At 51.7% G+C, this 14243-nt stretch overlaps 1 protein-coding gene across 1 annotated transcript in view; it reads left to right on the forward strand.

Moving 5' to 3' along the window:
- ME2 (malic enzyme 2) overlaps positions 1–5130 on the forward strand; it is a 41915-nt gene extending 36785 nt beyond the window's left edge. The window contains exon 16 of the mRNA XM_074532500.1: positions 147–5130. Coding sequence (XP_074388601.1) covers positions 147–296 — 150 coding nt within the window. The 3' untranslated portion in view covers positions 297–5130. The remainder of the gene's footprint in view (positions 1–146) is intronic.
- The last annotated feature ends 9113 nt before the right edge of the window (positions 5131–14243 follow it).

Genomic DNA, 14243 nt, shown 5'->3' on the forward strand with positions numbered 1-14243 from the left:
TCAGGCTGGCACCCTCAGCCTGCCAGCAGCTTTCTGCCCGCTGTCTGTGCCTGCAGTCACCTTTCCATGCCCAGATGCCCCTCTGAGCTCCAGAGGCTGTTCCTGCACGGTGCCACGGGCTCCGAGCCGTGCTGTTCCCTCCGCAGGTGATGGAGTTCCTGTACGCCAACAACATGGCCTTCCACTACCCCGAGCCGGCCGACAAGAGCCGCTACATCCGCTCCAAGGTGTGGAGCTACGAGTACGAGTCCTTCATGCCGGACGTGTACGACTGGCCCGAGTCCAAGGTGCACTGACCAGCGCCTCAGGCCGCGCCTCAGGCAGCGCCGCCGCTCTGCAGGGATCCCCTCCCTCCCTCCCTCCCTCCTCAGACCAACTCTAATCATGAGCTTTCACTCCTCTAATTTATTTGCGCTCCTTTCGTTGCCTTTTTTTTTTTTTTTTTTGTTTTTTTTCCCCCCCCTTACGCCCTGTTTTTCACCTGATTTCTCCCAAGTACCTGATAAACTGTACGGAAAAACGGCATCTGGCACAGGGATGAGAGAGCCCTCCAAAATTAATTTGAACAATAACATTGTATTTCTAGCTTAGAGCCATCACCACACCGAGGAATTCATTTAATGGTATTTTAGCTACCTGCATTTAATGATAAAACTGTAGCTCTCTCATCACTGCTGATATCCAGAATTACTTATTTCTGCCTTTAATAATCAGTCTTCTAATTGTCCTAGTGTTGTCACGCTGCATTAGCAGTGACATCAAGGGAGACCACTTGTCTAGAAAAAACAAAAGGGCAGTTAAAGACAACTTAGAGAGTCTGATGGGCCTTGTGTTTTGTTTAATGTTTAAAGATGCCCGTGTCCAGACATCCTTGTGGCATTGGCTGCTGTTTCCTTGAGGAGCAGCAAGATGTACAAGTGTGGGGTCTGCAGCAAAGTTTGCAGCTTTGTTTTCATCACTCCATGAAATCTGTTCTCAGGAAAAAATGTGAGCTAGTTCAAATTGTCCTTGGGAAGCCTGAAAATAATACTGATCACTTAATAGCTTTTAAAAACAAAGCCATGCTGTCAAAGAATAAATTTTATTGGGTAGAGGTAGGACCTGAAGTAATTTAAGCAAATCTTTTTAAAGATTTTACTAGGAGATTTTAAGCAATGGACTGCAGAATGGTTTACCAAAGGATCTTTACTTAATTTTTAAATTTTTTTCAAGCTTCCCTTTCATTTAAGCCAGCACCCCCTCAGGCACCTACAGCCTGATCTCTGGCTCCAAAATTGCGTTCACACAAAAGAGCAGTGAACTTTGGGAAGGCGCTGCCTGCGTGGGCAAAGAAGACTGATTATATAAACACAGAAAAGAGTGGTGTGGGGAAAAAAACTGTGGTGTTCAAGCTGTGGTAAAGTGTTGTGTGTTGGGGCTGGAAGTGCTTCACTGCTGAGTGCTGAGATGCACGTGGGCAGGAGCTTGCACTTGCAAGTGAATGTACAAAAGACACCAACACACACACACACACACAGAGAGACATAGGATGTTTTTACAAAGAGTGCTTTTTTCATCTATTTTTGCTATGCCTTGTTTGTATCGTATTTAAATTAGTGATCTTACTGAGGAAGAAATTATTTATTCAGTGTATGAATTGTTTTTTGCCTTCTGAAAGTCCAGCTCTCTCCGAAGCCTGTTGTACTGTGCCAGTGGAGTTGTGCACCACTGGATTCCGGAGTGCTGGGAACACACGGCTTCCTCCCTCCTGCCAGCAGCCAGGGAGGCAGACGAGTGACAAAAACACCCAAAATGCACCGATCCCACGTCCCTTCAGGCTGATTGTTTGTTCCCAAGGTTGGGGAGGCTGCAGGGCCCTGCTTTGGGCAGGGGCGGTCCCGTTCCCAGAGGGATGGAGATGCCATTCCCAAAGGGATGGAGATCCCATTCCCAAAGGGATGGAGATCCCATTCCCAGAGGGATGGAGATGCCATTCCCAGAGGCATGGAGATCCCGTTCCCAAAGGGATGGAGATGCCATTCCCAAAGGGATGGAGATGCCATTCCCAGAGGGATGGAGATGCCATTCCCAAAGGGATGGAGATCCCGTTCCCAAAGGGATGGAGATCCCGTTCCCAAAGGGATGGAGATGCCATTCCCAAAGGGATGGAGATCCCGTTCCCAGAGGGATGGAGATGCCATTCCCAAAGGGATGGAGATCCCGTTCCCAAAGGGATGGAGATCCCGTTCCCAAAGGGATGGAGATCCCGTTCCCAAAGGGATGGAGATGCCGTTCCCAAAGGGATGGAGATCCCGTTCCCAAAGGGATGGAGATCCCATTCCCAAAGGGATGGAGATCCCATTCCCAAAGGGATGGAGATCCCATTCCCAGAGGGATGGAGATGCCATTCCCAGAGGCATGGAGATCCCGTTCCCAAAGGGATGGAGATCCCATTCCCAAAGGGATGGAGATGCCATTCCCAGAGGGATGGAGATCCCGTTCCCAAAGGGATGGAGATCCCGTTCCTGTGTGCCAGGCCCTGAGCATCCCCTGCAGCTTGCCCTGTGGACATGGTGGGTTTCCCTTCGATGCGAAGCCATTGCTTCTTTCCTGTTGGCAACAGGTAACCTGTCAGCTCACAGAGTTTTGAGTCCATTTCACTCTCTCTTTCGTCTTCTCCAGAATTAATTTTTTTTTTTCATACATAGGATTTTAAGACACATAGATTCATGTTCAGTTTTCTTTCAGGTACAATTAATCCTTGAACTAATTGCAACTGCTAATCTTGCTGGCTAGTAAGGAACCAGTTTCCTTTTTTCATATTCTACTTAACACGATTTTTTCTGTTTGCTGGTTTATTCAAAACATTTACTGGTCTTTATCTGTACAGAAAATTTTCTTAGACAGTATGCAAAGGGAAACAGGTGTCACCAGGATGCATTTTGTCACGTTACATAGCGTAAGTTAAAAAAATACATCACCTGAAGGACCACCAGTGTTGTAGCTTGTCACACAGCCCCCGTGACTCGCCCTCCAAATGATTTTGTCAAGGACTGTCTTCCATGTCTCCTTGGGCTATGCAGAGCCCTTCTGAGAGGATCAGGAGCTTGGCTGAGGTCAGTCTTCCAGGGTTTGTCCAATCCTTGCTTCCTTAAAATCAGCAGGAGCAGGACTGAGCCTCTGGGCAGCAACCTCTGGAGTGTTTGGGGGAGAGTAAAGGTGTCTGATGAAGCACAGCCTTTCTTTGTAAAATACCCATGGGTTTGTTCAAAGGTTTGTGTGCTCCTGAAGCCTCTGCCCAGCTGCCACCCTGACATGCAGAAGGAGACAATTAAAATGTAGTGTCTGATACATTTTAAACCCCCCAGTGTGAGTTGTCGGTCACATTTGTGGACGGTCATGCATCCTGATCTGTTGTGTTTGTTTTCCAAGCTTCAAACCAAGTGACACTTTTTTTACCTGCAGAGTGGTGTGTAACAGGTTTCCTGTGGTCAGTGCGTGTCTTCCTCTTGTACTGTTGTTTCCAGCACGCTGTTTTACGGGGATAAAGTAACTCTGTCACACTCCTCTGGTAGTACCTGCCAAGATGAACGATACACCTTTTAGTTTCTCGTTAGCAGCCCTCCCCTGCGTGGTGACTGTTCCTGTGGGAGAGTGGGGATCACTATTGTACAGCTCCCACCCAGGTTTCAGTTCGGCTGACTCCGGCCCCGGCAGTCCCGGCTGGTTTTGTTTGGCTGCAGAGGGGCACAGCTGAGCTCCTGTGCAGTTCCACAGCGCTGAGCTCCTCTGCAGCTCCACAGCGCTGAGCCCTGCTGCCATCCCACAGAGCTGAGCTCCTCTGCCGTCCCACAGCGCTGAGCTCCTCTGCCATCCCACAGCGCTGAGCTCCTCTGCAGCTCCACAGCGCTGAGCTCCTCTGCCATCCCACAGCGCTGAGCTCCTCTGCAGCTCTCAGGTCAGTGTGAGAGCAGCCGGGGCTGGCTGCAGAGGGGCACAGCTGAGCCCTGCTGGCATCTCACAGCGCTGAGCTCCTCTGCCATCCCACAGCGCTGAGCTCCTCTGCAGTTCCACAGCGCTGAGCTCCTCTGCCATCCCACAGCACTGAGCTCCTCTGCAGCTCCACAGAGCTGAGCTCCTCTGCCATCCCACAGCGCTGAGCTCCTCTGCCATCCCACAGCGCTGAGCTCCTCTGCCATCCCACAGCGCTGAGCTCCTCTGCCATCCCACAGCGCTGAGCTCCTCTGCAGCTCCACAGCGCTGAGCTCCTCTGCCATCCCACAGCGCTGAGCTCCTCTGCAGCTCCACAGCGCTGAGCTCCTCTGCCATCCCACAGCGCTGAGCTCCTCTGCAGCGCTCAGATCAGTGTGAGAGCAGCCAGGGCTGCAGTCTCACTGGATAAGCCACTGTCGTTTCTGGATGAGCCACTGTGGTTTCTGCTCTCAGGACGATCCAAGTGCTGCCCCGTTCCGTCACAGCCACGGACGGCACAGGGAGGAGGAAATGCAGAGCAGAGCTCTGCTGCGCTGGCCTGGCAGCTGGATTTGGGCCAAGCCGCTCAGCTGCCGCTGCTGAAGGCACATCCATTCGCTGTGCCTGCCGTGCCCGCTCCCTGGGACGATCCAGCACGGCTCCCAGCGCTTCCCCGTGCCTCTGGCTCTCCGTGGGGATGGCAGGACTCACCGGGGCCCCGCGGGCCGTGGCTGCAGCTGGAGGAGCAGGCCCTGTCACCGTGTCCTGTCACCGAGCTGGCTGGGGGTGCTCCCAGACTGAGCTCAGCTCTCCACCTGCCGTCAGCTTCAGCTCATCCCTTCTTCAGCCAGATCCTCCCTGACGGGAATAAATATACTCTTAGGACTACTAAAGATGGCTGCCTTGTCAACAAAACAGCGAAATGACCTGCATTTATTTCTATCTTAAACATATCTACCTTACGGAAATCAATGTGAGCCTGCTGGGGCGCTTGTAAGAACAGTTCCAGCCTGGTCTGTGCGGGGTTGGCTGTGCCTGGGAGGGTCATTGCTCAGCTGAAACTAAAACTGTATGTAAAATGTGAAGTGGTTGGGGTTTCTTCCTACTTTATAACGTTGTAACTCTATTGAAATGTGTGTTCTAGTCTTCTATTTTCTTAGTAAAATGCATTCCCTTTGCCTAAGTCGTACCTGATGTTTTTTATTCCGAGAAAAAACAAAACTCAAAAGTACTGCATCTATTCAGGACTGGGAAAATTCCCTTTGCCAAAGGGCTCTGTAAATGGTTGCACGCGATGATCTTTAAGGTGTTTTCCTAGAATCATGCAATCTAAATATAGTTTGAGTTGGAAGGGAACCTAAGCGACCACCATCCCATGCCACCCCTGCCATGGGCAGGGACAGCTCCCACTGTCCCAGGCTGCTCCCAGCCCCATCCAGCCTGGCCTGGGACAATGCCAGGGATCCAGGGGCAGCCACAGCTGCTCTGGGCACCCTGGGCCAGGGCCTGCCCACCCTCCCAGCCAGCAATTCCTCATTCCCAAGAGCCCATCTCATGCTCCCCCACTTCCAGTTAAAAAGATAAATTTTTGTTTTAACAAGAACTTTTATTAAGTAAGAATTTTGATTCCCTGCCACCGGCACCGAACACCATTTGAATAGTTTGATGTACGGAGGAGCACGGCGCAGTTAAAAGAAGCAGAGTCACTATAGTAACAGTATCAGATATGTAAACCTACTTAATCAAAGCCCCCTCTCCTAATTATGATTTTGAGGCCTGTCATGAAGAGCACATTCCCCCTCCCCTCCCAACAGCATGACTGTGGCAGGTTTGAGACGCTTCTGAATAATGCTGCCCTGCTCCTATAAACAAAAGAGATTGCGAAAATAACCTGCAAGGTCACGCCTTTGTGCCAGGCTAAAAATAGCCCAGATTGGAGGCATTTAAAAATGCCTGGCTTCCTACCCAAATTGCACAAATCACTTCTGCTGTAAACCCGTGTCACTGCAGGCCTGCGGAGGATATTCCCCAGGATCACCTAATGAGCAGCTGGGCCCTGCTGCTGAGACACGCTGTGCAGCAGTTTGTTGTGAAGAAAGGCAGCCTGCAGAGCCGGGCTGTGATTAGTCACACAGAGGGGAGCCTGCAGCCCGGGGCTGTGCTCTGGGGCCCAGAGCTGCCGGCAGCATTGGGAATGGAGGCAGGAGAGCTGTCACTGCCAGGGAGCTGCCCTCCAGCCCCTGGCACCGCTTTGGTTCGCTCCCAAACCCAGGCTCCAAGCCTTTCCCAGCTCCCTGTGCTCCCTGCCCCAGCACGGCCCCGGCTGCCTCGGGGCACAGCAGGACACGGAGCCACAGAGCCATTTGGGTTGGAAAAGCCCTCACACCCTCAGTCCAACCATTCCCCCAGCACTGCCAGGGCCACCACTGACCCATGTCCCCAAGTGCCACATGCCCATCAGGGAATGGGGACTCACCACTGCCCTGGGCAGCTGTGCCAGGGCTGGACAGTCCTTTCCATGGGGACATCCCCGCTGTGCCCACCCTGAGCCTCCCCATGCCCAGCCTGAGGCCGTTCCCTCTGCTCCTGTCCCTGTTCCCCCCGGCTGTCCCCTCCTGTCAGGAGCTGTGCAGAGCCACAAGGGCCCCCTGAGCCTCCTTTGCTCCAGGCTCAGCCCCTTCCCAGCTCCCTCAGCCTCTCCTGGGGCTCCATTCCCTTCCCAGCTCCCTCAGCCCCTCCTGGGGCTCCATTCCCTCCCCAGCTCCCTGAGCCCTTCCTGGGGTTCCATTCCCTTCCCAGCTCCCTCATCCTCTCTGGGGGCTCCATTCCCATCCCAGCTCCCTCAGCCTCTCCATTCCCTTCCCAGCTCCCTCAGCCCCTCCTGGGGCTCCATTCCCTTCCCAGCTCCCTCAGCCCCTCCTGGGGCTCCATTCCCTTCCCAGCTCCCTCAGCCTCTCCTGGGGCTCCATTTCCTTCCCAGCTCCCTCAGCCTCTCCTGGGCTCCCTTCCCTTCCCTTCCCTTCCCTTCCCTTCCCTTCCCTTCCCTTCCCTTCCCTTCCCTTCCCTTCCCTTCCCTTCCCTTCCCTTCCCTTCCCTTCCCTTCCCTTCCCTTCCCTTCCCTTCCCTTCCCTTCCCTTCCCTTCCCTTCCCTTCCCTTCCCTTCCCTTCCCTTCCCTTCCCTTCCCTTCCCTTCCCTTCCCTTCCCTTCCCTTCCCTTCCCTTCCCTTCCCTTCCCTTCCCTTCCCTTCCCTTCTCCCTTATCCTCTCCTGGGGCTCCATTCCCTTCCCAGCTCCGTTCCCTGGGGCTCCATTCCCTTCCCAGCCCCAGCCCCTCGGTGTCTCTCCCTGTGAGTCTCAGCCCCGGAGGAGCAGCTGCTCCTCCCTCCTCCGCAGGGCTTTCTTTTATCGCCGTATTTGGTGCTCTCTCGGAAGTTTCCCCTGGCACACGGAGCTCTGCTGCCCTGCTGCTGCCCGCAGAGGAGCCGTGAGCCCCGGAGCTCCTGGGCTCTGTAAATCCAGCCAGCTCCGAGCTGCCACCCCGCCTCCACCAGGGTCACAGCTCGCCCGCTGCGGGGTGGGAGTTCATTCAGAAATTTCTAACGCAGCAGATGGCTATTTCGTGATCGCTCCACATTTCTTGTGCACACATGAATTGCACTTTACTGGGGTTCCCTTCCAGAGGGGGCCAGCGGTTTGTGCTAAATTTAAATTTAAACTCCCCAAAATCATCACTGTTTGAAGGTAGTTCTCTTAAATCACACCAAGGTGGTTTCTCAAGTCACTTCCACCATCCTAAAACTGTGTTCTATTTCTCTTTGTGGCCTTCCTAGACTTCTGGTCATCTTCTGCTTCTTTTTTTTCTCTTTTTTGAAGAGAATTCCCTTTTTGCCTCCATTTTTCTTGTTACAAACCACCGTGGTTTTAACCACTTAGTCCCTGATAAAGTACACAGAAGATTTTTTTTTCTCATCCTTGAGATAGTTTTGACTCTCCTTTCCATAACATTTTCAGTTTTTCAAGTATCTTATTTAAAGTATCATCACCAGCACTGGACCCTCTGTTCTTGTTTTTCCTGTCCCTGATCCTTGATGCAAATAATTAAGCTAAAATAATCCGTTCTAGTTGCCTAGATCTGTCCTTTCATTCCTTCCATGGCGCCTCACTGTCACTCCCATAAACTCGCTGATAATGTAGCTGTGTGTGTACAGCTGATACAGAACAAATAATCATTTAAGCAGTGATACCGGCTTTTATCTCGCTCCAGTCTCAGAAGGTTTTGCAGCGGGGACAAGCAGAACAAGCCATCCCTCAGAAGGCTCCTGTGGTTTGATGAAAACTGGCCTCTTGGCCTTCTGCTCTTTATTTCTGTTAAAAAGCCATGTTGACTGTTCACTCTGACACGCCTGATACTGAGGGATGGCCCTGCTGACTCCTCACATTTACATGAGGCCGTAGAGATGATGGCTGCCCCGAGGCAAGGTTTGTGAAGAAAAATAATGTCTTTTATCACACCAATTCCTCTGAAAGATATTACTGCTCTCCACCAGCCTTGCCCCTTTTGCTCCTTTAGAGCAACCACAGGGCTCAGGGTGTTTTTACACTGTTTCCATTCTTTGCATTCAGTTTCTGACTGGCGATTTCATTCTGTTTTAAAGCATTTCTGTGTAAAATTTCTCATTTAGTCTTTTTGGGTGTGCAGAAGAGTGTCAGGCCTTGAGACCAGCTCCCATGGGGGCGGCCCACAGTGGTGCTGAGTGACAAATTCCTTTGTCAGCGACTCTCACCGTAGGTTAACAGGTTTGTCTTTTGCTGCTTTTCAATTTACGTTTTACTTTCTCTTCTTGTGACCCGCAGCCTCTTTTTTGGGCCAGTCTGACCTCAGGTCAGGTCTAACCTGCTGAAGTGATGGGGGCACGGTGAGGAATCCTGAGATGGGCTGATCAGGAGAAATCACAAAAGGGATTTCTGAGTATCTCGTAACAAAAGCAAGCCTTTTATACAGTTTTGAATATAGAGTTACATCATATCACATGCATAATCATATTTTTGCATGCATATTCATAAGAGGCGTGGTGTAGGCGGAGACATCTCTTTTGAGGATCATCTTGGTGGCTTCATCCGGTTGCCTTCATCATGGGCAGGGGTCACCTGATGAGTCTTCCTCCTTAAACTTTTGAACTCCTATCCTAATATGGTCAATTCCCGGTGTACTTGGCTTGGTCCCCATGGCTTGGCACGGCTCTTAGGGTCAGTTTGACATTGTTGGCTCTGAACATGCTTAGCCCATCAACTCCCCTATCCCCATCTCTCTTTCCTGTCATTGTGTTCCACGCCTTAACCGATTTATTGCCCTATAGGTTTCCTAAATGCTATGCTTTCTTCAGATGTTCCACATTCCATGTTTTAACTCACTATTTCTTGAAGGCTATTTGTTTTGGGGCTTCACCTCCTTCCTTAACCCCCCACCGCAGCAGCAGCAGCCGCTCCGAGCCGTCTCCCCGGGCTCCGTGTGCCCCGTCTCGGCTGGCGCGGTCCCTCCCGTCCCGAGCAGCGGCTCCGCGGCTCCGCGGCTCCGCGGCTCCGCGGCTCCGCGGCTCCGCGGCTCCGCGGCTCCGCGGCTCCGCGGCTCCGCGGCTCCGCGGCTCCGCGGCTCCGCGGCTCCGCGGCTCCGCGGCTCCGCGGCTCCGCGGCTCCGCGGCTCCGCGGCTCCGCGGCTCCGCGGCTCCGCGGCTCCGCGGCTCCGCGGCTCCGCGGCTCCGCGGCTCCGCGGCTCCGCGGCTCCGCGGCTCCGCGGCTCCGCGGCTCCGCGGCTCCGCGGCTCCGCGGCTCCGCGGCTCCGCGGCTCCGCGGCTCCGCGGCTCCGCGGCTCCGCGGCGCCGACTCGCGTCCCGGGGATGGAGCGGAGCGCGGAGCCGAGCGGAACAGCGGGCCGGGACTGCCCTCTGCTGATGGCTGCGGGGATGCCGAGCCGCGGCCGGCGGCCTTTGTCCGACCGCGGCGGGCCTGAAAAGCGCACAAACAGCGAATTCCGCCGCGGGTTTGCGAGTCTCCAAGTCTCGCTGACCTCAGACACCTCGGGAGATTCTAACCCCAACGCAGGGTCTGGTGACACTGCGCTCGGGTTGACAATCCTGAAATCAGCGCTTTTTGGTCTCTCTCACCTCGCAGGCTGTGGATCTTTCTGCGGGATGAGGACGGAGCTTCCAGAGACTGCTCAGAGCCAGAATGAGCTTGGGAGTGAAAGAATCGGTCCCGTCAGCCTATGCAAACTCGGGGAGCTGTTCCTGCCCTTGTCTGATGGGCTCCTCACTCTGAGCCTGGGCTCCCAGGCACCCGGTCTCTGCTGAGAACACTCTGCCTTTGTCTCCATGCCGCAGCAATTGATGAAAATATCAGAGAAACCCGCCAGAAAAGATCCATTAACCTTCACAGGTGTCGAATTGCACTGGCTGGAGACGCTATAAAATGCGTTTTCTGTCCTTGTTAGCACGGTGTCATAAAGTCAGCCCTGACTTTTCTGTGTCTAGCGAAGGATGGCATCCCAACCCACTGCAAAACGACTTAATTTCCTACAAAGCGAGGGGAGAACTGATAGGCAGAGTGCCAGGAAGGAGAAATGGCTTTTCTCTTAGAGTCATCATTCCCCTGCTGGGCTGCTAAAGCCCTGTCACAGCTGCTGGCCCACAGCATTCCCTCTGTGTCCTGCTTGACCCCCTCTGGATTTCATCCTACACGTGCTCTCACGGGACATGTGCTGCTAGCTGAACCTTAAAATCCAGCTTCTCCCGTGGGAAAGGGCTGATATCAGAACACTGAAACATTTAGGCTTTAGGAAAAATACCTGATCGAGGGTACATCATGGTGAGTTTTTCCTGTCTCGCACAAAGAGTAAAGGACAGAAATCCCTTACGTCAATTGTGCATTTTGTCACGTCACAGAAAGCACAGATTTGGGACAGATCTGGGTTTGGGACAGTGTCAGGTGTCTCAGTTATGAGGCATCTGGGTAGGGAGATATGAGAGTTACAAAAGCTCTGTTATAAGGTGAGCTTTGGCACTTATTCAGAAGCCCTTTTGTAGTTTAAATTACAGAGAACCTAACTCAATCAAGAGTCCATCAACGATGCTGTGAAAGGAAGTCTCCAATTCCCGACAACTTCACAAACAGGATTTTTCTCTTTCCTGACAGCAAGGGAACTTGAGCCTCTTAGAAACCCAGCCCTACTTTAGCTAACATGTTTTGTTTCTTTTTTCCCTCCTGTTTGAAGCTTGTTTTCCTCACTGCAAGGATCAGGTGGGCTGAGGCTGAAGGGAACCAGCACCTAAAAGTGTGTGAGGATTGAAGGGGCAGGACAGAGCTGCAGGAGGACCCATGGCTCCCTCTGAGGTCTAAGGCAGGGAGCAAGGCCCCAGACAGTGAATATTGGGAACAACTCACCCTCCCATGCCTGCTCCTGACCCCTTCATGCTCCTGTTATGAATATAGGCCCATATTCAAGCAGCAATCAATTTATTAATTAATATGGTAAAGTGTGAGCAATACAGCGCTGGGTACAGTGGGGGAAGTTTTCCCTCCAACTGCACACCGATAATTGATGGTTGCAGGTATTTATAGGGGTACTCATCAGTTTTTTTTCAGCAGTTTCTATTTCCAATCTTTTACTCATCAGCAGTTTTAATTCCAAATTATTACATCACAATTCTATGCACTATTGTGATTTTAGTTTCTCAGGATGTATCTCAAAGGAGTATTCCCAGATGGTGACGGTCCAGTTTCCAAAAGAAGAAAGACCAATCCCATCTGGAGGGGTCCAGCTCCCCAGATGTGTGTCCACCTTTTAATTGCAGAGACTATAAATCTCATAACAATGATGTCCAGCTTCCCTTTGGTTGAAACCATAAACCCTTGAGGCGATGTTCATCTTCCTTTCTCAAGCTCTTTTTCTGTGTTTCAATGAGGTGTGAGATAAGCATATTTCCTTCACAGATATTCCAAAGCTATAGTTTCAAGGATACAAATAATATTCTAAAATTACACTTCAAAAGGTTATTATTGCAGAGCTTTTTTTATGGATTAAATGCAAGCAAAAAGCATTTAATCCATAAAAATTAAATGCAAGCAAAAATCCATTTAATCCTTAACACCTAAATTTCCAATTTAGGAAATTGGAATTTCCTAATGCTCCTAAATCAATTCCAATGCTCCTAAATCAACCAGGTTACAGAGGTGAACAAGGAGTTCAGGATGCAGCACTGTAAGTAAGATTGAGAAAAAATACAAATGGACTCCTCAGAGTCCATCTATCACAGCTGATGGTGAATGGCCATTAAGCTAAAACAATCCACATGGAACAAATAAAAGAGGCACCTGTTGGTAAATGATCTCCAGACCACATCCCAAAGCAATCAGATAATTATTGTTTTCACTGTTTTCCGAGGCTTCTCAGCTTCCCAGGAGAAGAAATCCTGGCAAAGGGGTTTTTCAGAAAATACGACAGTGGCACATCCCCCCTTGTCAGAGGGGACACTGAACGAGCTGTCTAAGCTGAGGATGGGACCTTGTGTGTTTCAGCCTCACCGACACAACCCTGGAGGCCTGGCCAGTGTTTTGGGCCTCCAGAAACAGCAAAATTTCCTTTTCTGTTCTAGCACCTGCTGCCAAAATGCCAACCCAAGCAAGCGCAGCGCACAGCCTCTCGCATGCAGGCGGCAAAGCTGGCTCAGATGGCCTTGCCGACCTTCCTGGGGATGAAATGCTGGGCTGGAGGAAACCTGCCAGACACAATTCAGCAGGACCTAACAGCTCCTGGCTTTCCTACTGTCCGGTTATCTCGGCTGTTTGAGGGGCCTGGAAAGGCCCGGAGTGGCCTTGGGGCAGCCCGCGTATCGAAGGACGAGAAGAGGCTTCAGTTCTTCTTTCGGTTTTTATGTTTATTAATTGTTTATCTAAAAGATGTTCTTTCAGCCGAACAGAGATCTGCTCAGCAGTCAGCCATGAGCACACACTGTCTGCCCTCTGGGCGGTCACCTATCTTTATACCCATTGTTACGTGTACAATATTTATCATTTTTCCCCAATACCATTTATTCTTATTGCCCGGTGCACTCTCAGTAATAACCAATCCAAAAATGCCACCATCACCAAAGAAGATGGAGGAGAAGAAGAAGAAGAAGGAGGACAGGACACACCCCAATTCCTCCATCTTACTTCTCTAAACCCCCCTGTACATAAATCCTAAACCCTGTTTCTCACTCTCTAATTAACTAATCCCTTCACCATTCACCCTGGTGAAGCCCTCATGCTTGTCGTCTCCTGTGTAGGACCAAAGTCCAGCCACCAGACACTTCTGGCAACATTCCAGGAGTCCCGAGCCCCCCAAGGTGGTCTCGGTGGCCCAGCACCTCAGGACTGAGATCCTGAGATCCGACATCCTATGGGAGCGGGGAGCCCTGCAAACCCAGAGCTACACCTGCTCCTCGCAGCTCACGCCTGTCCCAGCAGCTGTGATCCCATGATTTTTCCCAGCAGGGGGAAAAGCTTGGTGTGAAACCATGGACCGCCGGTGCGCCTCCCTGAAAATCTGTGCGTTACAGGCGCTGGAAATGGAGATCTGCTGGAGGATGGAGGTGAGAGTGGGGCTCTGGCCCTGGGGTGGCACAAGGTCCATCTGTGGGGATAACCCGGGCAGTGGATGGGGAAAGCCAGAACCCAAGTTTGATGGATTTCCCTGCAGAGGGCAGCCTGTCCTTGCCTAAGACGGCTCGTGGCCTCAAGAGCTGCGCGACTCTGAAACTAAAATCAAACAAAAATCAATCAAAAATCAAACAAAAATCAAACAGTTTCAGGCAGGAAACACAGCTATTCCCACCTTGTTTTACCCCTACAGCACAGAGGAGATAAAGCTCTCCCAAGGGAGGAATTCCCGTCTCCCTGGGGAAGGAGGGTGAGGAGGCGAGGCTGCCCTTTGCCATGAGAAGGCACGGTGGAGCCGTGAGGTTGGAAACAAACCTTCCCAGTCTGGAGGGCTGATCCAGGGCTGGCCGGGTGGGCCAGGCGCTCAGCACAAAAGGCACGTGTGCTTATATGCACACAAAGGATGTGTGTGTATGTGCACATGAAGCACGTGTGTTTATGTGCACATGGAACACACGTGTTTATGTGCACAGGAAAAGTGTGTTTTTGTGCAAAAGAAACACGTGTTTATGTGCACAGGAAGCACGTGTGTTTATGTGCACATGGAAGACGTGTGTTTGTATGCACATGAAACACGTGTGTTTATGTGCACTGGAAAC

This window comes from Zonotrichia albicollis, chromosome Z (genome assembly GCF_047830755.1).
Source record: "Zonotrichia albicollis isolate bZonAlb1 chromosome Z, bZonAlb1.hap1, whole genome shotgun sequence".
NCBI classification, from domain to species: Eukaryota; Metazoa; Chordata; class Aves; order Passeriformes; family Passerellidae; genus Zonotrichia; species Zonotrichia albicollis.